At 40.8% G+C, this 27448-nt stretch overlaps 1 protein-coding gene across 2 annotated transcripts in view; it reads right to left on the reverse strand.

The window, feature by feature from the left end:
- Positions 1-27448, reverse strand: part of TRPM7 (transient receptor potential cation channel subfamily M member 7) — a 75172-nt gene that overhangs the window by 8240 nt on the left and 39484 nt on the right. For both annotated transcript variants that reach the window (XM_075207937.1, XM_075207938.1), the window contains 18 exons: positions 26195-26248; positions 25543-25683; positions 24749-24883; positions 23550-23830; positions 23015-23243; positions 21544-21699; positions 21130-21273; positions 20835-20963; positions 18745-19050; positions 18476-18650; positions 14534-14666; positions 13928-14112; positions 13392-13524; positions 11847-12550; positions 2601-2683; positions 2414-2510; positions 1398-1471; positions 990-1027 (listed from right to left, as the gene is read on the reverse strand). In XM_075207937.1, the coding sequence (XP_075064038.1) occupies positions 990-1027; positions 1398-1471; positions 2414-2510; positions 2601-2683; positions 11847-12550; positions 13392-13524; positions 13928-14112; positions 14534-14666; positions 18476-18650; positions 18745-19050; positions 20835-20963; positions 21130-21273; positions 21544-21699; positions 23015-23243; positions 23550-23830; positions 24749-24883; positions 25543-25683; positions 26195-26248 (3197 nt within the window). The remainder of the gene's footprint in view (positions 1-989; positions 1028-1397; positions 1472-2413; positions 2511-2600; positions 2684-11846; positions 12551-13391; positions 13525-13927; positions 14113-14533; positions 14667-18475; positions 18651-18744; positions 19051-20834; positions 20964-21129; positions 21274-21543; positions 21700-23014; positions 23244-23549; positions 23831-24748; positions 24884-25542; positions 25684-26194; positions 26249-27448) is intronic.

Below are 27448 nucleotides of genomic sequence, written 5' to 3' on the forward strand. Positions count from 1 at the left end.
ACCTTGACTAAGCAAGAAAAGGTGTTCAATAGTGACACAGATTCTTTTTAAATGTGGCAAAACTGTCAAATTAAATCTGAGCAATTAAGGTGGATTTGTATTTCTGCAAAAACAAAGTCTCAAAAAGCCTGGCTAAAGTACAATACATTGGGCTCTTTATATCAGTGGCGGATCCCCCTAGCAGGGGCTTGCTGCCGGCGGCTGCACGCTATGTGCAGATCCGTTCAGCAGAGAGAGTTAGGGAGAGAGTCATGCCCAACTGCTCTGATTGACACAATCAGAGCAGCCGGGCAGGACTCTCTCCCTAACTCTCTCTGCTGAACGGATCTGCACAGTGTGCAGCAGTCAGCAGCCTTAGGTGTCAAAAAGGGGGCGGGGCTAAATCGCCCCCCCTAAAATTAACTTCTGGATCCGCCCCTGCTTTATATAGGCAAATACATATGCTGTTTCCAGATGGAAAGCGTGCTGACCACCATGTACATGCTTTATAAACACCGCCATTACTGTTCTTCTTAACAGGAAGTGTTTCACACAGTTCAGTGAACAATCCTAAAAATAAAGTTCTGGTCCACCTTCACTCCCCAGTGTAGGACAGTTAAAGGCTGAAGTTCCTAAAACGCATTGCTCTCATCTATACTGTGAGCAACAAAATAAAAAAATTAAAAAAAGGCATCTTTTCCTTCATGGCATTCGTTATGTCTGGGGCTCCATTAGTAATGAAGGACATCAATATGACAAAGATAGCCACAGTTCATAGAAAAATGCACCATATTTCAGTTAGGCAACACAACTGAACTGAATTAAATAAAAAAGGTATAGGAATTGGACATTATACAAGTTCTTACTGGTGAAAAACAAATAAATGAAAATAGAAAGCACAGGATCCTTGGCTAAGTTTCAACAACTGTGACAAGGTAAATGATCAACTAGATGATGCAATGCCTGATCACAATAGGTAGGATTTCAGTAAGTTTGGGTACAAGCCTTACTTTGGTTTGCCAGAAGAGGAATGAGCCTGTAACCAATCCTGTGGAAAAATATATGCAGATTACACTGTGCAGAGATCTCAATTTATAGCAGATTCAAAGACTATGTAGTTACTGTAATATTGCAAGTTTATGGCCATGGGCTACCAGTCTTTAGATTCAGTACTTTTCTGCAAAACGGCACTCGTATGTACAAAAGAGGCAGCATATCATGATTACACAGCAAGATGTTGCAGGGACTAAGGCAATCACATGTTTAGCAAAACTGGGACATTTTCTAGACACCGTTTAGATTTACTTTCAATGATATTCCTTTAATAGTATAAAACACACCAAGGATATTGGGAGTACATATGAACATATTTCTGTATATTTCAATATTGCAGCAAAAGTAAAAAAAAAAGTACAAACCGCTAGAAAAGCTTCTTTGGAGTCATCTACATTAGTCTCCTCAGTCAGAGAGGCCCTCCGGCTGCTGCTATGCACTAAAAGGAAAACAAAAAAAACTTGTGTTAACCCACTGTATATACAGAGGTATAGACAGGACAGGATTTGTACTAGATCTGCCCATTTAATTGTTCCAAAAGATTCCTAAGTAAACGTATGTTTCCCACACAGCAAGGATTCCCAGACACAATAGAAAGCACATATGCAATGTCTGCCTGTGTTCTTCTAGGTAACAACCTTTTCCTATATACACTAACTAAATTGTCTATATAAAACAAACATTGTGCTTATTTATCATTTGTATAGTGCCACATTACTACGCAGGTATTTTCAAAGATTAAATCATTCACATCAATCCTTGCACCATTGGTGCTTACAGTCTAAATTGTTGTCACAAGCTAAAGGTAGACTTTACAATTATACGTTTTGACTTTGGGAAAAACCTGGAGGAAACCAATGTAAACATGTGTATGGCGTTTGTATGCACTCCCCTGCACAAAATCAAAGCTATGACCAAGCGCTGTGAGGTAGCAATACCAAATCCTGCGTCACCGCGCCCTGGCCATGCACCTTAATGATAGTAGAAAGCACGTAACTGACCTCACCAACAGACAGCCGCCATGTAGAGGCACTTTACCCAATAAAGTTTGAATACAAGGAACACGATTTTAAGAGTTAATGTCATATCCAAATTACAATTAAGGATGAGGAGGGTGGATGACGGAAAAATCAGTGGGAAGGAGGTAAACAATCTGCCAAACAGCAAAGCTAAAACCTGTCATGTTCTCTTCCTCTCCCTCGCTAGAAATCTGTGTTTGCCTATTTGTCTCTAGCAAAATCTCACTTGCCCGACACCTTAGTATTGTCAACATGTTGCCTATGAAGCCAGTTGTGTATATTCAATAATCAAAAGACCACCATACATGCGATTGGATGGGACTATGTAATATTATGGCTACAACACACTGCGTATGACTTACACTGATCTAAGCGCAAGGACTGGGAGAGTTTAGTCAGCTCCATAAATCCAGCACAGGACCTCACTTGTTTCATGCTGGTAGGAAGGCAGGTGTCAACCTACGGAAAATTTTGCACAATTCCATCAAGCATAGGTTTACTTTAACTATAAAGACTTACATGGATCACATTACAATGTTAATGGCTTACCACGTTAGCTGGATTTATTTCCGCCTTACTTTGGTTTTCAGGTTTCTGAATTTGTTTCTGTAGCATAATACTGTCTCGGTGACCTTAAAGAGACATTTATCAACACTTAAAGACTTCAATTCAGAGTATCTAACAATGAAACTGCTGCAATAAATAGATAAATGAGAACCTACACTGACCCACCAGAAACTCAAATGATATTGAAACTTTCCACATATGTTTCCATCCTATAGATTGTAAGCTTGCGAGCAGGGTTCTCTTAGATCTCTGTATGTATGTATTACCCAGTAATGTCTTATTAATGTTTGCTCCCAATTGTAAAAGCGCTACTGAATTTGCTGGCGCTATATAAATGTTGATGATGATTCCCAATGTGGCCCCTTCATATATGAGTGTGTTAAGTGTTCAACAAGCAAGCAAAAAAAAGAAAGTTTTTTTTTCCAATAAACCCAAAACTTATGAATACTTTTATGTATCAGATACATAGACGACATAGTCATTCTTTGGACGAGCAACAAGGATACTTGTCAAACTTGTGGAAGACATTAACCAGTCCATTACTGCATTCAATTTTATATAAATATAGCTTTCTGGAAATTGACTATTAAACAAAGGAATTTCATCAGCATTTTGGTGTTCTGGACACCCATGAACAGAAACACGCCTTTAAGATCCAGCAGCCCTCAAAGGAGGCCTCCCATATTGCCAGATGCTTAGGGTGGCACACATCACAGTGATAAAAATTGAACAGCTGGACATCATAGTTATAAAATAACTTTCTATGGGGTACCCTATGAAACAACTCCAGGAACAATAGTCCAGGGTTATGAACATTCCAGGAAATAGGTTATTGTTTGGAAAGAAACAAGATAAAGAGCGAAACAGAATATCCTGAACCAGTAACTATACTACAGAAAGTCCAGTTATACAGAAAGTAACTAGAGCCCTGTGGCCTTTAGCTAGCACAAATAAAGATCTTCCATGGTTTTAACATAAGACCCTTATGGTAGGTTTCAGAAGAGGGAGAAAGATAGTCATTCAAAAAAGCAGTCTGGGGTATCCATCAGCTCCAGCATTTGTATTTTCAAGCTAGACCAGATGTGTAAGTTACCCCAGCTTGGTCTGTTTTCCATTACAGTATCACTGTTTATATAGCTTGGCGTGCTTAGTCGAACGTAATGTTTGTTCTTCTGTATACACATACCACTCCCATACCGGAGGACGCCAGCAGGTTGCATAGAACGCGTCTGGGTTACCTATGCAGGAAGTGAAGCTTAATCCACGCCCCCTGCCTAGTTCCTCTAACTTGTGGTGGTCTAGTGCTCCTGATACAAGACCAGGTAAAAACAACTTTTCTCTTCATATCCCTGATGAGTTTACAAAACATTATGAAAAGTTGGATTTCCTCTTTGGGTACAATATAGTATTCACTTTAAGACCCTGAGTGTCTCCTGTTATTTTGAATATATATCCAAAATGGATGTTTGCAGGAACTGAAACACTGGAATAAAAGATTAGCAAACTATATCCTGCTTCAAATCTTCTCGAGAACCACCTCTACGTTGTGTGCATTATCCAGGAAGGCAACAGGTTCAGTAACTTTCACAGATTAAAAATGATTAAGGAAAAAGTGCAAATGTCACCTTCAGTCAGTGGAGTCATTTTGTGGGTTCAACTACTATTCCTAAAAATGCAGCCTTTACACTAGAAAGCAGCGGGGCCTCAGTGACACTGGTTCCTGTTGAGTATAGGCTCAGACCTTAAATCTGTGCAGGTGTCTGGTGCCCTTTAAAAAGTAATCTCCGTTCGGTTCGTCATGTACGAACCTTTTAGTTCATCCTCAATTTCTGGTTGATTTGTATCCAAAAGAGAAACACAAGAATGTGGGTAAACCCCCAAGCACACTGTCATAATACCCATATTTATTACCCTCCCTTTACATTAAAGGATTACAAATTTAACTCAAACCACTACAGCCTGACTATTCAGTCAAGTGCTTATAAAATGATACATGGAGAAAGTGAGAGCTTGAAGGTGTGGACAAAAATGTTACTTCGGAATTAGTCAAACAAACCTAGGAGACAGGGGAGGTATGCACCCAAACCAGTTACCAGCAACATATTTATAAAAAGCAGCACTTTAACAAATATACTGACAATCATTCTAAAAATGTAATGACACTTTTATAAAAGTGACAAGCTTGTCACTAAATCTCTTCTACCCATCACAGTCTCATTTGTGCTTTTCTGTACTGTAACAAAGGCAGGCTCATTAAAATTAAAATATAAATAATGCAGCAAGTATGCAAAATGTTTTGGAAACATTTATAAATATTCTACAATTAGGTTAGCGCCAGGCTCAAAAACCCAAGGCGGGAGGTGGCCATGGCGCCTAACTCCTGGGGAGTCATGCCCAGCGTAAATCACGAAAATGTACTGTGCTGCATATTATGTCAGATAATATAATTTATCATGAGCACTGCTATGTAAACACTGCCACAAGGAAGGCTTGGTGTACACAGCAGCAGAAAGCGCTGTAAAGAGCTAAGAAGATTGAGTGGACAATGCTGAGGAGAGAGTGGGAACATAGAGAATGAACTTGAGGTGGGGATGGAGGAGCGAGATGAACAAGATGATTCAGACGAAAATAGAGAAAGCATTTGATTTGGATTAAAGGGTGTAAAGTCTGTAACATGGTTCAGCTAGCTATTAACAGATACCATATTAAAAAAAGAGGATTTATGTACTTACGTTAAATCCGTTTCTCTGATTCCGTCTGGGGGACACTGCTTACCATGGGTTGTGGAGGGAGCTTGGGGAGTTGGCACCTAACTAGTTAACTTTTAGTACTGCCGACAGACCCCTCCCCTCTACAATCCCCCTGCCCCCTCTTGCTCAGTTAATTAAAAAGTCCAAGGAGAAAAGGCCAGTCAAACAAGAGCACACAGAAGAAAAGCAGAAGGGAAGGATCGCAGTGTCCCCCAGACGGAATCAGAGAAACGGATTTAACGTAAGTACATAAATCCTCTTTTCTCTTTCATTCAGTCTGGGGGACACTGCTTACCATGGGGACGTTCTAAAGCAGCTCCCTAAAGGTGGGACTACTCCGAAAGCACCGCTCGTAAAGCACTACGAGCGAAATTTGCATCTGCGGATGCAAAAACATTAAACTGGTAAAATTTTGTAAAGGTGTGGACAGAGGACCAGGTGGCTGCCCTACAAAGCTGGTCTGCAGAAGCCCCATTTCTCTCTGCCCACGACGCCCCTACCGATCTGGTGGAATGGGCCGTAAGTCTCTCCGGCACAGGACGGTTAGCCTTTATGTAAGCTTGCTTGATGGTTGCCGTAATCCATCTTGCAATGGACTGTTTTGAGGCTGGCCAGCCTCTCTTATTAGCATCATAAAGAACAAACAGGGAATCAGTACGTCTAATCTGAGAAGTTCTTTTGACATAAATGCGGAGAGCCCTAACCCCATCTAACTTTTCCATAGACTGTCGATCCGAATTAGAGGTAGATGAGAAGACCGGAACTACGATTTCCTGGTTCAGATGAAAGGCCGAAACTACCTTTGGAACAAAGGGAGGGAGGGTTCTTAACACCGCTCTGTCCTCGTGGAAAACCAGATATGGTTCCCGACAAGACAGAGCTCCTAAACTCTATGTGCAGATGCAATAGCCAAAAGAAAGAGGACCCTCCAGGTCAACCAATTCAAATCTGCCAGAAGCAATGGCTCAAAAGGAGGCCCTTTAAGCATATCCAGTACCAGGGTGAGATCCCATGGTGCTGTAGGCGGAACATAGGGAGGCTGAATATGCAAGACTCCCTGGAGGAAAGTCCTAACATCTGGTAAATCCGCTAATTTCAGGTGAAAAAATATTGAAAGAGCCGATACCTGGACCTTTAGAGAACCTAACCGAAGCCCTGCTTCCAGTCCATCCTGAAGGAAAGCCAACAAGGGAGGGAGACGAAAGGAGGACGAGTGACATGTCCTATTTTCACACCATCTGATGTAGGCTCTCCAAATCCGGTGATAGATGCGAGCTGAAACTGGCTTTCTGGCTCGCATCATAGTGTTCACTACGCTGGAGGAAAAACCTCTAGCCCTCCAGAGGCTGGCTTCAACAGCCATGCCGTTAAAGTGAGCTGAGGTAAATTCTGGTGACGGAAGGGACCCTGCAGAACAAGGTCGTCTCGAGACGGAAGACGGAAACCCTGTTCTTCCGCCATAGAGATTATGTCCGTGTACCAGACTCAGCGCGGCCATGAGGGAGCTATTAGAATTACTGGCAGACCGCCCTGCCTTACTCGTCTGAGTACGCGAGGAAGCATGGGGATCGGAGGAAACGGGTATCCCAACCTGAACTCCCATGACATTGTCCTAACATCCACTGCCACCGCTAAGGGGTCTCTTGCCCTTGTGCAAAACCTCTGAACCTTTCTGTTGTGTGTCTGGAGACCATGAGATCTATGTCCGGAAGACCTCACCTCTGAACCAGAGACTGGAAAACTTCCGGATGGAGTGACCACTCCCCCGGCATCATCTGGTTTCGACTTAGGTAGTCGGCCTCCCAATTTCTTATTACTGAAATGTATACTGCCGATATTGCTGGAACATGCTGTTCTGCCCAAACCAGAATTTGAGCTGCAATATTCATTGCAGCTGCACTCCTGGTTCCTCCCTGTCTGTTGACATATGCCACGGCCGTGGCATTGTCGGACTGAACTCTGACAGGGTGGCCCTGGAGGAGAGACTGGGCCCCCCGGAAGCCCAAAAGAATAGCCTTCAACTCTAGCACGTTTATTGACAGGGCTGATTCCTGAACCGACCAAAGCCCCTGGAGCTGGAGGTGCAGGATTACCGCCCCCCAACCTTTCAGGCTGGCGTCTGTCGTGGCTATGATCCATGACCATGGAGCGAAGGACCTGCCCACTGTCATGTGATCCTGAATCAGCCACCACTGAAGCGATTCTCGCGCCCTCTGAGATGGAGAGATCCTCTGAAGGTCCAAGCGTAGGTGGGATCCTGACCATTTCGTCCACAGATCCCACTGAAAACATCGAGAATGGGCTCGACCAAAGGGGATAGTCTCGAAGGAGGCCACCATCTTTCCCAGCAGCCGCATGCACAAGTGCATTGAGGGGCTGGGAGAAGACAAGACCTGAGTTGTTATGCTCTGAATAGAACTGACCTTCTCGACAGGAAGGAATACCCTCTGCTGGCTGGTGTCCATAATGAGCCCTAGGAAAACCATGCGTTGACACGGAACCAACTGGGATTTCTTTAAATTTAATAGCCATCCATGGCCCTCGAGAACCGCCAAGGTGAAGGATAAGTGATGACGTAAGCAATTCTCCGTGAAGGATTTGATAAGCAGGTCGTCCAAATAAGGCACGACCTGAACTACCTGAAGGTGAAGACATGCTGCCATTACTGACATGATCTTCGTGAAAACCCTCGGCGCTGTTGAGAGGCCGAAGGGGAGGGCCCGAAACTGATAGTGGAAGGATCCCACCGAGAATCTTAGGAGGGACTGATGGTGGATCCAAATGGGAATGTGAAGGTATGCGTCTTTTATGTCTATGGACGCCATAAACTGATCCTTCTCTAAGCCGTTTATCACCGACCTTAGGGATTCCATCCGAAATTTGTCCACCCGTAAGTGCACATTGAGGCCCTTTAGGTTTAGGATGGGACGAAAGGAGCCGTCCGTCCGGCTTCTTGACCAGAAACAGGTTTGAATAAAACCCCTGTCCCTTCTGGAAATCTGGGACCCTGCAGATAACTCTGAGAAAGAAGAGGCGACACAAACCTGTATCGCCTGCCTTCTTGATGGATCTCGGGTTGAGCGGAGTCATGAAGAAGCGATGTGGAACCGGGCCCAGCAGGTCTATCCTGTAACCCTCTGATATAATGCCCCGAATCCAAGGATCTTGGGAGGACGCTGCCCATTGTTCTAGAAACAAAGACAGACGTTCCCCCACTGGCGCCCCTTCCAGGAGAACAGAGTGGTCGTCAGGACGCAGGCTTCTCCTGAGTCTTGGAGGCCTGGCGCCTAGCTGCAAACGAGGATCTCCTCCTGGCAGAGGAGCCTCGAGAATTGGGCTGTCTGCCTCTAAAGGACTGTCCTCTAGGCAAGGAGGTCCCCCGAAAGGGCTGACGAAAGGAGGATTTCGGCTCCTGCTAGGGAATACTGGCAAGGAAGTGCTTTTGCCCCCCGTTGCCTGTGAGATCAGGGTATCCAATTCCGGGCCGAACAAACCTGCTGCAGAAAAAGGAATGGTTTCCACTGACTTTTTTGATTCCGCATCTCCTTCCCAGTATTTCAGCCATAATGTTCTTCTGGCTGAGATAGATGCAGCCTGAATAGAAGAGGATACAGCCGCTGTGTTCTGGGCCGCCTCATAAAAGGTACCCCGATGCCTCCTTCAAATGCAAAGCCAGGGGAAGTAATCAGAGTCCTGTAAGGCCTCTGCCAGCTGGTCTGCCCATGCTTCCATAGCTCTAGCAACCCAAGCTAAAGCAAATGTGGGCCTAAAGTAAGAACCCGCAGCCGCAAATATAGATTTCAGCTGGGATTCCACTCTGCGGTCACTGTCGTCCTGCAGAGATGCAGAACCAGGAGCTGGGAGTAAAGTGTGTTTGGCCAATCGGGCTATTGGAATATCCACTTTTGGAATACTCTCCCTGTGAACCACATCTTCCTCCTGCAATGGATACAAGGAAGAGAACCTTTTGGGAACAGAGAACCTTTTATCAGGCTGTTTCCAGGCTCCTTCTGCAATATCCTTAAGCTCTACTGAAAGGGGAAAACGAATAGACTTTCTTTTGGCCTTCTTAAAGAGACTTCTGTCTCTAGGAATAGGATCCTCCGGTTCTGGGAGGTCCAACGCCTGTCTTACTGCTAAAATCAAATCGTTAATAAATTGGCTATTAGAGCTTTCTTCCTGTCCCAAAGTTTGAACCTGGTCAGGATCAGAATTAATTTCCCCCTCTTCCTCTGAAAACTCTTCAGAATCTGAAAGGACCATAAGGGGATTATCAGATCTAGGCCTCCTTTTAGCAGGCGGAATATTTGGGGATTCAAGTAACTGGTTTAGTTTATCCAAACCCTTTATAAATGCTGCAGACCATGCTGGTTCTGTGGGAACAGGGGCATGGTTGGTATGTAGAGAGGAAGGTCCTGGTATAGACGTTCCAATATAACCTGTGGTAACAGGGAGGCCCAACTGCGTACTAGTATTATTAGCCACCGAAGTTGCCACAGTAGATAGCAATTGATTGGATTGAAAAACCATCTGTGCTAAAGAGGAAACCGACTGTCAGTGAGGTGACCCAGGCCGGTTCCTCCGTCAGTGGGGCTGAAATATGCTGGGTTTGCACAGGGGCGACCCCTGCTTCGCAGACAAAGCAGAGCGCCAACGGGTCCTTCTGCCCACAAGGTAATTTTACACTACATTTAGAACATGTAAAATATTTTGCAATAGGGCCCTTTCCTTATCTGTCATTTCTTAATAAAGGAAGGAACACCAAACACACAGACTTAAATTGTTAAATTTAGTTGAGTAGAGAGGTATAAATGTGTGGAGAGAATAGTGTAACAACAAGTAATCAACTAATGTAGATATAAAAGTTGTACTTGAAATTATCTTAAACACAAATAATAGTTAAGCAAGTAGGAGAACTATGATATAACCCCTACTAGCCCCAATTGTACACAGCAATACAAAGTATGTGTTTAAGTAAATCAGATACTCAGCCCATGGGCCAAACAGGGGAGAAGTCCAACAGCAGTATCCTGGTGCCTGCTCCCTCAGATCTGTTCTCTCTTCCCGGGCTTCTCCATGGCGCCAGAAGACTGGGACAAACCATCTCTCTCTCTGGAAGGAGGGGGGAGCTATATGTCTTCGCTCCCCCCCTTCAGTAAGGCTGTTTCTGTGGTCCGTATCAAAAATATAAACTGGTTATGTGGCAGAGTAGTGGAGACCTACAGAGCGGAGGTCTCTGCAGCGGATGACACCCGATGCCCCCTCCTATTTACGAGGGGGGATCCTGGTATAGCCCCCTTCTCCTCTCCTCCGTAGCGCCGCTCTGACTCGATCCAAGATGGCCGCCGGCATATTAACTATCCAATAACCGGCGCTCTATGCCTGCAGTGGCAGCGCCGGTTATCGGGGGGGGGCTCCAGGAGTGACAGCGGTCCGTGAGACCGCTTGTCACTCCTAAATCAGGCACCTATTTTTCCTGTCCCTGCCAGTGAGCCGCTGGCTCTCATCTGACAGGGGAGTGCCTGCGCTGTCTAGCTGTGAGTGTGTTCTCTATAGTAGAACACACTCCAGCTCTGCCACCTGTAAAAAAATACAAGAATAAAATCAAATGAAATAAAAATGAAAAAAAATTACATTAAGCACTAAAAAACACTGCCCAACTCCCTTGGCACCTAAAAAAAACTGAGCAAGAGGGGGCAGGGGGATTGTAGAGGGGAGGGGTCTGTCGGCACCTAACTAGTTAACTTTTAGTAACTCCCCAAGCTCCCTCCACAACCCATGGTAAGCAGTGTCCCCCAGACTGGATGAAAGAGAAAAGGTTTTAAAAATTTGTCTGGCTCCTTAATTTTTAGGTTGGCTCCTAGATTCTAAATTATTTCTAAAACGCTGGATTAGCCCATAAGCATCTTCGGCCAGCATCAACAGCAAGTGTTTCCATGTGGCATTATATTGTTATAACATGACTGTTGATAGAAACAATCGCAGTCAGCACTGTATAGTGATACCACAAAGCCATTTTCATGCCATCATAGTTTTAGCTGTTGCAGTCAATGCTACAGAAAGTAGCAATGTAGTTTCCAGTTCATTAACAGCAGCAATTCGATTAATGTAAAACATGCAAGTTAAAATACAAAATTGATCAAAAAGGGGGGAAAAACAAAAAAACAAAAAAAACCACCTACTATACAGTGAAGTGAAAAGGATATGGCATTCTCCATATAAAATGTAGTGGGAGGTTCTTACAGGTTCATAAATATGTAGTCTCTACTTATACTTATCTTCACTTCAGGAAATACCTTAAATATAGTGACATTTTAACTTCGTCACTGGCCAAGTACCTGCTTTTTAAAATTCTTAGTGTAGGCAATTATGGCTAGCTGTAATCCCACTTGACAACTCCAACAAAATTTAAAACAAAAAACAAAAAACCACAAACAAACCCACTCCACCCCCATATGAAAATGTAAATCGGACATACCAACAAACGCTCCAAATTCTACAGAAATTTCTGGATCTTTTGAGGACCTTTGGTGGCGAGACATTTCCAGCTTAGAGGTCACTTCCATTTGATGTTTTGAGCTTGGCTGGTTTGGAGTGCTTACAAAAAACGTAGCTGTAGGCGATGAGCGGCCTGGCGTGCCACTGGTGGTATCAGGATTATCGATGACAGATTGTGTTCCCTCTGCAAAGTTTGGCAGGGCTGTAGGACAGTCAGCAGTAGAAACTAAGGCACTTCCAGATGGACCAGCCCCTGGAATATTTAGATTTTCTCTCAGAGGTGGAAAAAGTAAGTCTTCACCCACCTTTTTGCCTATGGCATTTCTTTCATCCCTCAGAGAAATGTTGAATAGAAAGTTACTGTTGGCCTCGGGACTACCTTGTGGAAATGAAGAGCCAAAGAAATTACTAACACTCTGCTTTTTCCTCATGGAGGTGCGGAGGGGGCCATCATCAACCAGGTTTTGCCCCAAATGCTTTGAAATGCTCAGTTCACGGGTGATTTCATTGTGAACCTTGCTAGCCTCAGATGCTTTTTGTGCAGTCAGGGTTTTCAAGGTGTCCACAGTAAGGGCAGACAGGTCTTGCAGGTGACCAATCTGCGAATCCAAAGAGTGTAACGAACGCTTTATGTAGTTAACACGATCTCCAACCTCTTTAATTTGTATACACATGTGCTCCACCCTATAAATTCAAGATAACAGGTGAAAATGTTGAAAATAGGATTGCAATACTTAATTCTCACGAGGCTTAATTACAGTTAAGATGTAAAACTTTGTGCATCACAAGAAAAAACAATTTTAAACTAAGTGAATACTACAAAATAAACATAAAAAGATAAGTAGCAAGGTCTATGTAAACACACCGCTATCTGTATTACAGATCCTAACCTCATGTAGGTATGTGAGCCAGACAAGTGCAAAGTTTAAGATGATTCTTTGGAATTCTGGGGTTTTATGAGACTCAGAGGTACACTTCTTCCACCACATTGGAGCCTGGGTAGCTTCAGTAGTAGCAGCAGCAGCAGCAAGGAAGACTACTGCCCAGGGGTTAGGCTACCAACCCTCAAACAGATTTTGGATTGGAGGAAGAGGAGGAGGAGGAGAGTGGACAGAGGGCAAATACAGTTTCCTGCCACTGAGTATAATGTTAAAATTATGATCCAGGTCTAGGCTGTTTCGATATACAATACCTATGTAGGTTGATTTTATGTAAATAGCGCTATATTTTATATAACATGGATTCAAATTTGCACTTATGATTAGTGGAATTGAAAGGAAAGTTACTTCAGCGTGGTAGTTTACCATTTTATTGTCCAGGCTGGTTTTAGTTTAATATAATGGAATAAAACTGGACTGGCTGAAAGGTTGGTCAGTGAAAATGACCAACAAAACCATTGTGTGTGTGGCCATCTTAAGGGTTTACTTCTCACCCTGAAAAAATCCACCAGCTACATAAGACCAGTTTAATAGTGTAAACATTCTAAAATATGCCCACTTTTATTTACACATGTATTATCCGTTACCTCTCTGACGTAACACGTATTCGCTCTTCACTTCCCAAATGAAACTTATCATCCTTTTCATTGAAATAGATCTCAACACACTGTTCCTCAAAATCATGTAGCTTCTTTTGGTCTTCCTCCGTTAGGAATAATTCTAAAGAAAGCAAAAGCTCTCGTGAATGCCGCATAGTGTCATTTAATTTTCATTTAGCAAAGAGCTCTTCATGTCCTATGTCCATATTCTGGGGATATATAATATTTTCTGTGCCCTGGCAGGATGTCACACACAAGTATGAGCACTGTTCATAAGGAACATTTGTAGTTAGATCACAGCACACACACTATACATATATAGACATGTACACATACAGGCCAATCAAAAAGATCAATTCTTAAACAAAAAAAAAAAGTAATAAATCAGACTAGAATGCATTTTGCCTGCCTTTCATTTATGTATTGTTTGATGGTTTAGTCAACTTGTCCAGTTTTATCTCAAAACAGAACCATTTGGGGATATCAAAAGGACAGGTTTAATAATCTAAGAAACCAATACTTACTTGGTCCATATGAAGATTTGTCTTTCTTTCTTTGTTTGCATACAAAGCAAAACAGGGATGAAAAGTGGCTGAAAATGATCAGAGGTGGTGGCAAAAAAGGCTTCTCGTGATAAGCCATAATAAAGTGATAGCGTTGGTATTTCCACACAATGTTTGAAATGTCCTTTACTTGGAAATACACGTTGCTAAGGTAAAAAGGAGGGGAGGGGACGACAAAAACAAACATGTAAATAATGCAAAACATAGTAATACTAACAAACAAGTGACTGACCGGCTGTTGACGGATGTCATTCCCAGATACAGAAAAGCATAGATCCCATTAGCCAAGAACCAACTGCAATTGTTTGTATTGGGCTCCTAGGGTAGATTGCACTGTGTGGGGAGCAGGGGTATAGGTATGGTGCATCATGGGAGCTTGAAGGTGTGGAAAGCAGGAGAAGGAACAGTGAGATGCCAGAGGAAGAATAAGGGCAGCATGGAGATTAGTGTGTAGAAGGCTTATGGTAGTAACTATAAAGATCGTAGTAGGCTGTGGCCCTGTGACATGGTTGTGCTCATTTCTCAGTCTTAATATATTGATAGTATACATTTCCATGTTTGACTTACTTAAAGAATGCAATGAGAAGATTCACCATAATGATGTATTGCACAAAGAGGTAGACAGCTTGAAGAAATGGTGTCAGCCATGTGCCGATGCCACAGAGTTCTTTCGCTGCATCTTCAGAGTTATTGGCACAAACTTTAAGACACAAATTAAATAGTGTAATTGAAAAGGCACAAATATGACATTAAATCACTAGACATTTACATAAACAACCTGGACATAAATGAATCAGAAGCGGGGGGGATAGATTTGAGACTTTTGTACCAAATACTGGCCTTTGCTTTTCATATTTTGATGCATCTTTGTCAGCACTAAAAAGCACTTTGACATAATCTCATTCTTCTTTGAAGCGATTTGTTGCTAAATAGTTTTATGTAGCATTGTAAACAATTGTTTAGTTGCACTAGAGGTCAGTTACAAGGCACAGAACTGTAGCACCATTGCACAAAAGCCGTTATGGACCTAGTGAACCTACATTTTTGCTGGGGCAAGTAATATAGGTGCGTATGCAGAGGGATCAGAAGTTTGCACAGGCAGATAAGGAGTTGGGTGGCGAAAGGGTAGTATACAGGTTAAATATATTATTATTATCCTTTATTTGTTAGACGCCACAAGATTTCCGCAGCGCCGTACACCATACAAACAGTACACTATACAGGGTGAAACAGTACAAAACAATAAACAGAGATACCAGTACTTCAGGAGCTCCAGGCAGGTTAAAGCAATAAAAACGGAGCAGAAGAACAGGTGAGGAGACAGGAGGAAAGAGGGCCCTGCTCAAGTGAGCTTACATCCTAAGGAGTGAGCTTACAGTTATATACTGTATAACGCAAGCACACTATCATCTCGATGTGCGGAACAGTGCGCAAACGAGGTTTCAGTTTCCGAAACGAGGTTTCAGTTTCCGAAACAAGGTTACGGAAATAAGTTAAACAGACTGTGGAAAGGTGGCGTGTGTTTAAATGGGCTTTCCTTGCTGTGCAGAGGGTTGCATAGCCATTTACACTTAGCAGAAAGACTTGAATCTTACACCAGCTCAGAGCAGACGGAGATCAAGTTTAATGGGACCAGTTTTGCGTCTACACACTGCACTTCAAAGAGAAAAAGGTACAACCAACAAATTGTAAATAGGGCATATGAAGGGGTGAATGATTTTAATAGGGAGGAACTACATTATAGAACAAGAGATTATCACAGGGCATTCCGATTGGCCCAACAATTAAACAAGATCCTAAGACCCCATTGCTATATATTACAGAAGGATGACACTCTACAAAGTATCTTACCTCCCAAACCCAAGCTAGTGTTTCGGAAAGCACCCAATCTCAAGTCCAAAATCACTCAATCATTTACCAGTGAGACAGGAGTCAGATACATGTCTAGTATAACCCCCAAACCAGGGTTTTATTACTGTGGCACATGTATTGTAAATCATTAGGCTATTGTACCATTAGCTGTCATTATTTACACTTTTACGTCAATTCGGATGTCAAACATTCACCATTAGAGAACGTATTAGTGTCCATGTTGTACACAATATGTAGCGCACATAATCTGCAAACTAAAGTTGCGTATTAGTGAAACACTAAGGGGCATATTCAATTCTTTTTTTTCCACGCCGCGGAAAAACTATTACCGTTAGTTAGTGGGATTTCAGCTTGCGGCTCAGGTAGCTGCGAGCTGAAATCCAGAGAGTAAATTACCGTATTAACTGTTTTTCCGCGCACGATTACCGGAATAACGGTAATCGTGCGCCTGAATTTTATGGCCATAACAGTGGTCAATAAAAACTGGAGAGGGGGAGATTTTATTAGGAGAATTAACAAAACAGGAGATCATGTGGATATACAAGTTACAAACACTGGTACCAAAAGACATGAGTATAGACCCAGAGATGAAATCTGTACTTTAATTAGTATGGGTTTAGGATAAAATACTACCTGAATACATCTGGAGAATAAAGGTATCAAATAATGGGACAAAGGGTGCATTAAGCCATAAAGCAGGTGTGATGAAAGTAGGCTATATAGAAATTTGTGGTTTTAATGTTTAGAGGGGACATTAAAGCCCGAGGGGAGTATTATATGTAAAAATCCAATATCTTCTAATATTTAGATTTCCCTCTAAAACATTCTATTAGGGTTTTAATAACAACGGTTAACATGATTTAAAATTTTGTTTTGAGTATATAACATTAGAGGGCAAAGAATAAAGAAATCTCTGTAGAAATAATGATGATCTTAGAAAGTAACATCACTACAGAATTTAAGTTAAAGAACAGAAATACCAAGAAGATATTTCTAGGGGATTGAATTTCAGATGGATAAAGGAGTACATGATTCAAAAGCGAGAGATGCCATGTGAACAGTAAAAATGATGAATGTAGCGGTTAGATGGGGAAAGTTTATAGATATTGATCTCCCTTAACATTCAGTAAAATAGGAAAAAGGTTTGATTTGTTTTAAAACATCTATAGCGCAATATTTGCTAAGGAAATGATATCTAATCATAGGATAGAAATAAATATAAATTTGAATTAAATTGGGATTAGATAGAAAATATATAAGACCAGGTATAATGAGTGTATATTCCCTCGGAACACTAAGCCAACGGAATACATTAGGAAAGGAATCAATTTGTAATTAATACACAGACTTGAGGGAAAGGAACCTATTTTAGCAACTTCCCTTAGTACGACTGCACCGCTCGAGAAAGTTCTTTTGTCAGAAACACACTGAGCCAGTGACAATATTTCATGTTTATTGTTGGGAGAGTTGTATCCCGTGACCGCATGCTACACTGTGCCCTATGTGAAGTTTGACGAACTAATGCAATTTGATTTTATTGTTATCAATCCACATTGTGTATTTGTTTAATTGGTGCTTCCCAACCAACAGTGGAGCCGCATCCATACAGGATCCGGGATAGCTGGGTGATTGACTGTTTGGATCGGATTGTGCTGGAGGAACTACCACAATTCGGATAAGGAAAGCATTACAGATCAACATCAACAGTTACCACAACAATTTGAGGGATTGGAGTGATCGGGAGCACCACGTCATTAACCTCAATGTAAGTGGCTGGTAGCTAGAATCTGCCAATGACACTCGCATTTTGTACTTTTTATATACTGATATTCTGACACACCATGACTGAGTATTTGTGAAGAACACTGAACATACATCTTAAAAAAAAATAATAAAAAAAAAAATATGGATGAAGACCCTGTGGTTGGGACTGCATAAAGCCAATCTTTGGGGCATTTATGTTAAAATCTACTCTTGAACAAAATAGCGAGAGAGATTTTTCAATTCTATTTCATATTTTCTAAAACATAGATACATCTCCTAGAGACCTATCTGTGGTTGCTTTCAACTCAAAATAGCATGTAAAGAGCGTGAACCTTCCTTTACCTTGCTAGGCTCGCCCTCTACCTGCCCCCTTCCACCTCTAAGCGCAGAGAGGAGCCACGGGGAGATCTGTCTCAGTCAGAGGGCAAACTGAAACGGATGTTTGAACAAAAGTTTTTTTTACGCTGAACAGAAGAATGACTGGTGTCTGACTCTAAATCGGGCCCAAAAGTCTTTATTGCACAGGTAGTGCATTTAACCAGTAAGATGCTCCTTTGCAGTTAAATACTAAATACCCCTGTGTAACTAAAGGAACACACAGCAGGCAGCACGTCAGCCAATATTAGATCAAGGTTACTCTGAATATATCTATAGCGGTATTCCCTGTTAAACAATATACAAAACAAATCCTACTATCAATGGGTTAAACTGTGATTAAATTTTTTTTACAAAATGATATATGAAGGAAGCACAACATGCCAATAATGAGATGGATAACTTGCAATTAGAAGCCTTACATGGTACTATGTGTGTAATCAATCCAGTAATCAACATTAATAGTTACTGTTTGAAAAATGTCTGAGTGTCTCTTACCATCTATTTCATATGCATACACTTCACCAAATATCATCCAGTAAGGCTGGAAAACAATATTCCTAGCAAGCGTCCAGCTTGGTGCTTCATATGGATAGAGAATGGCTTGTCTGGGAACACCAAAACTCAGAAGTACAACAGCCATAATCACAACTATGTAAAACATATTTGCCACCTTAAGATAAAAATATAAATAGGTACACAATGTTACTATAACATGCTTTTACATGGAACAAAAATTAAATCTAACCAATGCTGTAACAACTTACCATTTTGCCAATCATCATTACATAAGGTCCTGCCTGTTGATTGACAGCCAAAAAATCCAATAATCTGACATACCAAAAAATGATATTGAGACAGTATGTTAATCTTCCAGCAACTAACACATAATTCCCATAGTCAGGATCGCTATCAGAGTCATCAAGATCTTGTAAGGTGTACTTATATGCTCCAAGTCTTAGACCACATCCAATGAAGAAAGTCATGATGGCGATTGTATCTGTGATATTAAAATAGTCTCCAAACCAGACCTTTACTTTTTGATTAATTTTCCCAGCTTCTGACATGAAGATCTGCAATAAAACAAAAACTGCTCATTTGACAATTTACCCAATATTACTAGACGATGCCTTTTTTAATTTTGCTTTTAACAATACCAAAATAAAGAGTCAATAAATATAGGAGAGACTGGATATCATGCTAAATGTCCATTAACTCCATATAAAATGCAGGTATTATACCTGGTAATGTATCAATTAATACCAAAAAAATCCTAATATTTAAGGGCAGGAATTCAATTCCCCCCTGAAGTAGCGCCGTGAAAATTGTACTACTGGTATTATGGTAAAACTAACCTCGGCTTTCTGCTCGCAGCTCAGGGAGCTGCAAGCAAAAAAGCCAGCGTTGAAACTACCGTAATAACGGTATTTAAGAGCACCATTAACATAATAACAGTAATAGTGCGCAGGCCACGTTACTCTTTACAGCAGGCCTGTCCAACCTGCGGCCCTCCAGATGTTGGGAAACTACAAGTCCCAGCATGCCCTTCCAGCTATCAACAGATTGTCTATTGGCAAAGCATGCTGAGGCCTGTAGTTTCACAACACTTGGAGGGCCGCAGGTTGGACAGGCCTGCTTTACAGTAACGCGGCCAATTGAATTCCCCCCTTACAGTTTATGGAAGTGCTTGGGCAGAGTTTCCCAAATCCAGCTCTAAGAAAGCCCCAGAAGTGCATGTTTTCCATATCTCCTTGAAGAAGTACAGGTGTATTCATTACAGACAGACACTTAAAGATCCACAGGTGGTATAATTATTTCCTTTGTGACCCTGAAAACCTGCACCTTTAGGGATCCTGAGGACTGGGTTTCATAAACCCTGGTAGAGCTTTAAACATATGCTTGCGCTTGCTGTGATTGTCAGGAACATGATTATTTCCAGACATACATGGTCTCATGCAGCATAAAATTCATACATTCAACGGTATTATCAGACTACCATCACAGTCACATGACAGGCATAATATTTGAAATTATTTGCACAATTATTTTATGAATGATAAGTGGCTAACAGTCACTGTATTCAAATAATATTTAACTGTGTGCCAAAAACCAAATGCACATTCAATGTATTCAAGTCAGCAAAAACTGAAAATAAGGGGGTCGTACAATAAAAATGACAAGACCCACGCATCAGTAATTGCATCAAATATTTCTGAAGGATTCAACAAAGAACGCCATTCATATTTACAAACTAGCGGAGTACATGCGATTCACAGACTTTACTTATTGGCGTCAAATCATCAGTTTATATAGTACAACAAATTCTGCATCATTGTATAGAGAATATTTGTCACTCGCATCAGCCCCTGCCCCATTGGAGCTTGCATTCTAAATTACGTAACATACACACACACACACACACACACACACACACACACACACACACAGAGACCATGGTTAATTGTGTCAGTCAATTAACCTGCCAGTATGTTTTTGGAAATTGAGAGGAAACAGGATCACCCCGAGGAAACCCACACACAGGGAAAACATACAAACTACACACAAGGCCCAAGCGCTGTGAGGCAGAGGTGCTAACCACCCAACTGACAAATGGTGCGACTTGAATGTAATAATTTCCCTTTCGTTTAGAAAGTTGTAGGTAAGGTTTTTTTATTTTATTGGACATTATAATTATGCCATTCTATAGACTTTAACCAAGAAAATATTCAAATCACACCTTACTTAAATCATGCATACACTAGACTATCTTACCTGTATACCATATATTGCTTTCCAGCCATACGCAGAGAATTCACAGCAAAATACAAAACAATTAAAAATAAAACGGCACACAAACCTCTCTGATTTTTTCAATTGCAGAGGTAAAAATGTACGCAATTACAATCCATTCTTGAACAGAAGGCAATGGCTCCATCTTCACAAGAACCACAAAGGTGAAAAGCATGAGAAATGCCAAATAGAACAACTGAAATAAACAAACAGTTATATTATAGTCAGTATAGCAGAATACATTCTTAAAATAACAAAATAAAACTAAATAGAAGTAGATGTATTCCTGAACAAGGACATGAGTCAGCTGGACAAAACAAACGGAGGTGCTCACAAAACTGTATTTGCTTACCAATACTCACCGTGTTAAACCAAAATTTCACAATTGGGGTATGGTAGAATGCATAGAACTTCTGAGTAATTGGAAGCCTTCGAGTTCTTGTCTGAGTCTCAATTTCATCCTTCACTTCTGTACTGTCAAATACCTGCACTTCTTTAAATACATTCTGAAGATTAAAAAATAATAAACGAAATTAAAACGCTTCACCATCATATCACCATCAGAAAGACATAACCCAACTTGCCCTCTTCTGTGATGCTAAATATGCACCTTCTGTTAAGACACTGGCAAACTCCTATATAGCAAGATGCACTCACATTTCAAGTATGGGTCTCCAAAACTACTTTTTATTTTTATTGCACAGATTTGATCACCACATGTGGGCCTCTATTTTATTACTTCTTCAATGCCAAAAAAGCTTTGTTTGCCAACATACCATGGCAATATTTTCTGGTAGATTCTGAAAGTTGGTTTCACTGTCATCCATTGTCATTTGATGGGCATCCTGAGACTGGGGTATGTGAGACATTTCTGCCTTCGTTTTATATTCAAGCATGAGTATCGCAGGAGGAATCAAAATGCTTAGAATCACCTGAAAAAAAAATAAAAAAAAATAATTGACATGTAGATTAGTATCCAAATGTTCCTGTTATGGGTGATTAAATTACTTTGTGAATGCGCCGACGCTACTATATAATGCGTGAACGCTAAAGCAGTTGTTTGCGGCATATTTTCACAAGTCTCACAAGTGGCCACTGGTTGAAACAAGCAGCTGTACGGTATTTATCAGATGCTTCTCCGCATCAGTAAAGAGGTTGTCCCCATTAGAAGAATGTATCGGCTTGTACAATACTTCTGTGCTATGTCAGCCATATTTATATCCGACACTTCATTTTTGCTTTCTGGGAAATAACACTGCTCTATTGTCTATCTACACTGGAAACAACTGTACGCAGAATGCAGGTTTATCCCATGGCAACTAAAATAAAAAAAATTCTTCCTATTTATATAAAAACAAATGGCTGCAAAGTACAGAAGAATGCTGTAAAATGACAAATCAATATTTGTTAAACCAGTGAGACTAATGAAATTGTGTGATAATGGGAGATCTAAAATATATACTACCAGCATAACATTTTATATAAAGTTACATAAATTGGGAGGCTTCATGCGACATTATATTTAGCACCAGAATCTGCAGTTCATATTATTCATGATGCACGTGGACTGTCTGATCTGTGATGTTCCCGCACAGGCATGACCACGGAGCATCACCGCACACAAACAAACCGCAGCCACGTTTGAGAAACGCAGCGCTTTAGGGTGAGCATTTCATCAATTATCAGTCCCTGCCCCAGTGAAGCTTACAACCTTTATTTCCTATAACATGAGCGAACACACACACACTAAAGTTAATTACGCAGAACCCAATTAACCTCCCTGTATGTCTGGAGTGTGTGAGGAAAACGCACAGGGCAAATATACAAACTCCACACAGTTAGTGCTTGGCCCCATTTCTGGGAAAAAGCAATGCTGACCATCATGCTACCGTGACTATAAAAGATCATGGACTTAAAAAAAAATAAAAAAATCTGTTCTGCATTTTTACCTGTGTGCAGAGTTCATCTATATCACTCAGACAGATAAGTAGTTAATCTATAGCTAGATAGAAGATTCCATAAATGGAGTAAACTTTAACAGACTGTTAATGCACTCAACTCTGACATGAGAATATCTAGGACAATCAAAGGTAAGCAGGGGGCATATGGCCTGACAGTTAGGATGAGATACATATCTTGGGGCATCAAAAGATCAGATTTTTCTACTAATGTGGAAATAACATAAGAACAATACTTTAACAATAGATCAATTGGTTTGAGAGATGGCAGAAATATTCTACTCTGTACCTTGTACCAGGAATTCTTCCTCATGTTTAGTGTTCCCATCCACATATCAGAAAGCAGCATTTGGGTACAAGTGTGAGCCACAAAATTGCGAAGCCGTGAAGATACAGCAAGCTTTAGGCAGGTAGAATTGCTCCAGTTTTTCAGCTCATATGTCAGAAGCTTCATTGCCATGGTTTCATCTTGTTTGAATGACTGATCAAGCAAATCTACTGCCAGTCGACCAAATTCACTAGAGCAACAAACAAGAGCACCAATTGTAATAAATACCGACAAAAGATCCATACCAAAGTGCTAGGAAATTGTATATTCACAGCTAGAAAAATCATTATACAAATGTTAACGAGCATTCTGTCAGGTATACTTCCACATACTACTTCTTACAAAGACATCTTCTATATTTGCTGTAGGTTTGCATTTGTAATTAAAAGCATAAACACAGTAATGCAGTTAAAATTGAAATGATCTCCATGCTATTACATGAAAATCATTAGAATGACTGTTAAATACACAGTGATAAGTAAACACTAAGCAATACCTTGAATGTTCCTTAAATTCTTCTGAAGCGTCATCCACAACATCGCTTTGCTTTGCTTCATAAGCCATGGAGCGACACAGTTTGCAGGCAACGAGAGCTTTTGCCATAGACTCCTCCCCGTGTTGCCAGAAGAAAAGGGACATTTTCTGCCTCTTCATTAGCACAGCCCAAACCAACAGCTCATTAAATGGGTATGGAAAACGCTTCATTTCGGGATCATCAATGTCTACAATTTCGTCTTTGGCCCCTTTTTTTTTCCCTTCGTTGGTGGAGGCATCTTGCTATTAAAGTAAATATAAGTTTGGCATAGGGTAAATTTTAATAGGGCATTCGTAAAAAGCAAAACAAAACAGGAGGTCCATTTACTACTACCAAATTTTTTTTAATGACCCTCTTGTTATGTAATGTGCCTACATTGCACAAGTGCGACCAATTTTACATACATTCGCTTCATATATGGTCCAAAATTACACAGTGCTTATAGGAGGACAGAGTTTGTAGGTATCAATAGGAAAAGTTAGGTGAATCGGGATGTGATTTGCAAAGTAAAAATTTATGAAATAAAAAACAGTAAAAAACACAATCTCAAGATGGTCGTGTAAAGTAATTGCAGAGGCCACAAATATTAGTCACGTGGACAAATCAATGAAATATTTGCTGTTGGTGCCAGAGTTTTTGTGACTCTACATAAGTGAGCAGGTGCATCCATATTATGTCACCTCTAACGCTAAGTACATGACAAGTGCCCTTATCAGAAACGACAAAGCATTTAAATAAAAGTAGCAATAGCCCCATGAGAACCAATCACAAGTAAACAGACATGAACAGAGATTAACCTGAACAAATAAATTCAGTGAAAGACTCTACAACTACAAAATGCTAAGGAACCATTCATTGAAAACAATGATCAATCACAGCCATCAAGGGGAGCTTAATCTGGCTAATAGCAGGCCTTTCAGGGTTGGGAGGATGTGAGGTGGTTGTGAAAACATACAAAAGACCCCTATCTGTAAACAGTGGTTCTTAAGGAGTCCATACAGGATGTGCAAATTGTATCATGAATGAACCAAAAAGAGTAGAACCTGATCAACATAATTAGACTATGTATGTATGTATGTATGTATGTATGTATGTATGTATGTATGTATGTATGTATGTATGTATGTATGTCATGTACTGATCCCTCTATGTAACATTACCTTAAGTTTATAAGGCTGGGCAGTTTTGATGAAGTGATTGTGCCTCATCTTCTCCTTCTTGTCAGTCCTGCTTCCAAAGGATTCATGAGATTTATGCATTTGAGGTGTATTGTTTGATGTATTTCTCCCAGAGCGCTGAAAAGTGTGAAAAATTTATTTTAATGCTATAATATGACAAATGCTAGATATAGATACAGATAGATATAAGTATTAAATGAACAAAAGTAAACAAGTATTTTTCAAAGACTGATCACTACACATTATCCTCTATAGACTGTTCCCATCCATATACTACATGGGACACCCCCCCCCCCCCAATAGGGAAGGGAGTTGGTAGTTGGTAAACACAATTTTAGAGTTTAAATAACTTTAATTGTTTGCAGGGTCCATCAAAAGTAATGCATTGCCTCCACAAGGCACTATAGTCACTTAACTTAAATACAGCTTTTTTTTTTTTTTTTCTTTTATGGAAAGGGGGGGTGGGACTTATCACAACACTTTTTTACTCTAAACTAACGTTTAATCAGCTGTTCTGCCTTGCATATGGAAATAAAATACAGATATTGGAAGTTTTGACAGTAATAGGGCTAGGGATGATAGATTTCTTTATAAAATATATTTTAAGGAGGGTTCTAATCCAGTCGGTCTCCTCCTATTGCTAGCTCTAAGAATCAGTAAAGTGGAATGTAAATATATAATGCTAGGACAGCTATTACATTCAGTTTACATGGAGAACAGGTTTGGGTTTTAGAATCCTAAATGCTCTGTAACCGGTGAGGTTTGTTTGCACATACCCGGTTTCCAGCATGAAGATTGTTGTAAATGATTCGAAAACGCTTTTTTGTATAGGTGCATCTAAAGGTTCCACCCATCAGGTACTCTATGACAAGACCCACATCAATCAATGTAAGTTTATACCCTGGTGGGAGATTACCCTAAAATTCAAAACACAGCATTAAAATAAATATCACAAGACCAAATGAACAAGTTAAAATGAACAAACACCAATATACTTCAAATACTCAAAATGCCATGTAAGTGGCACTACACCTAGCTGGGCTACTGAGGAAACCTGGAATGGTCTACAGGGAAAAACTATACTCAATAAGCAGTGGTATTGAGTCACATATTACACAGCAACCACCCTGATGCGCTCACGGTCACATTTTTACATTACAGTCCAGTAACATTAAAAAAAACAAAAAAAACAAAAACACATTTATATCATTTGGTATAAGCACTTATATTTCCAGATCACAGATCTTTAAGCATTAGATATACATCTGTAAATAAACGTAAACAGTAAAATATCTATGCCAGAATATATAAAACCTTATTGCTGCAGTTTAGTAGACAAATGTAAAGATGACATGCATTACACAATGAGTAACACAAAGAACAAAACTGAATTAACTGTACAAAATAGGAAACAATGTTTGGATTTACCTGCTTTACATCTCGGACAAGATGAAACAAAGTTGGGTTAGTAGGACCTTGTTTCTTTAATGGAAGAAAGAAATACAGGTGAGTAATATGACTTCAGTCAATATATGCCAAGAATTCATATATTTACTGACATCATAAAGAAGCTCAAAATAAGATTAAAAGTCTATCAGAATGTTATTTACTTGCTAATTATGTCCGTAAGTATGTTAAAAGGGAATTGATCATTTATATAATGGAGAGGATTTATGTACTTACGTTAAATTCGTTTCTCTGATTCCGTCTGGGGGACACTGCTTACAATGGGTGCATGGGAGTTGGCACCTAGCTAGTTAATGTCTAGCATTGCTGACAGACCCCTCCCCTCCCCTCTACATACCCCCGCCTCTTCCTCTTCAGTTAATTCAAAAAGCCCCAAGGAGAAAGGTCAATCAAACAAGAGCATACAGAAGAAAGGCAGAAGGGAGGGATCGCAGTGTCCCCCAGACGGAATCAGAGAAACAGATTTAACCTAAGTACATAAATCCTCTTTTCTCTTTCATCCAGTCTGGGGGACACTGCTTACTATGGGGACGTTCTAAAGCAGCCCTCAAGGGTGGGACCGCTCTGATAACCCAGACCGTAGAGCACTACGGCCAATTTGAGGCGTCCAAAGTCGCAAGGCATTGAATTGGTACAATCTTGTGAAAGTATGGACCAAGGACCCGGTAACTGCTCTGCATAACTAGTCCGCTGAGGTCCCATTCAGTGAAGCCCAGGGCGTCCCCACAGAACGGGGAGAATGGGCAACAATACACTCTGGTACCGGACGGTTAGTATCGACATAAGCTTGCCTTATAGTCAGAGTAACCTAGCAATAAATTGTTTAGACGCTGATCATCCACGTCCAAAACAATCAAACAAGATAATAAGAAACTGTCCTATGAATTATTGCAGTCCTTTTGACATAATTTCGTAGAGCCCTGGCCACATCCAAAATTTCATGTTCCCTGTTCCAGATCGCTGAGGATCCTCTGTGAACACAGGAACCACCATTCCCTGGTTTACATTAAAACCAGACACCACCCTAGGAAGAATGATGCATTGTCCCTAGGACTGCTCTATCACCCCGAAAACCAGATAAGGTTCACCACAAAGCCCAGATAAGGTTCACCACAAAGCCCCCCAGCTCAGATACCCCTCGAGCTGAGGCAATAGTCAGAAGGAAAACCACCTTCCAAGTTAAAAACTGTAACTCTTCTGACTAACGGTATGTAC

The sequence above is a fragment of the Mixophyes fleayi genome, chromosome 4, assembly GCF_038048845.1.
Source record: "Mixophyes fleayi isolate aMixFle1 chromosome 4, aMixFle1.hap1, whole genome shotgun sequence".
NCBI lineage: Eukaryota > Metazoa > Chordata > Amphibia > Anura > Limnodynastidae > Mixophyes > Mixophyes fleayi.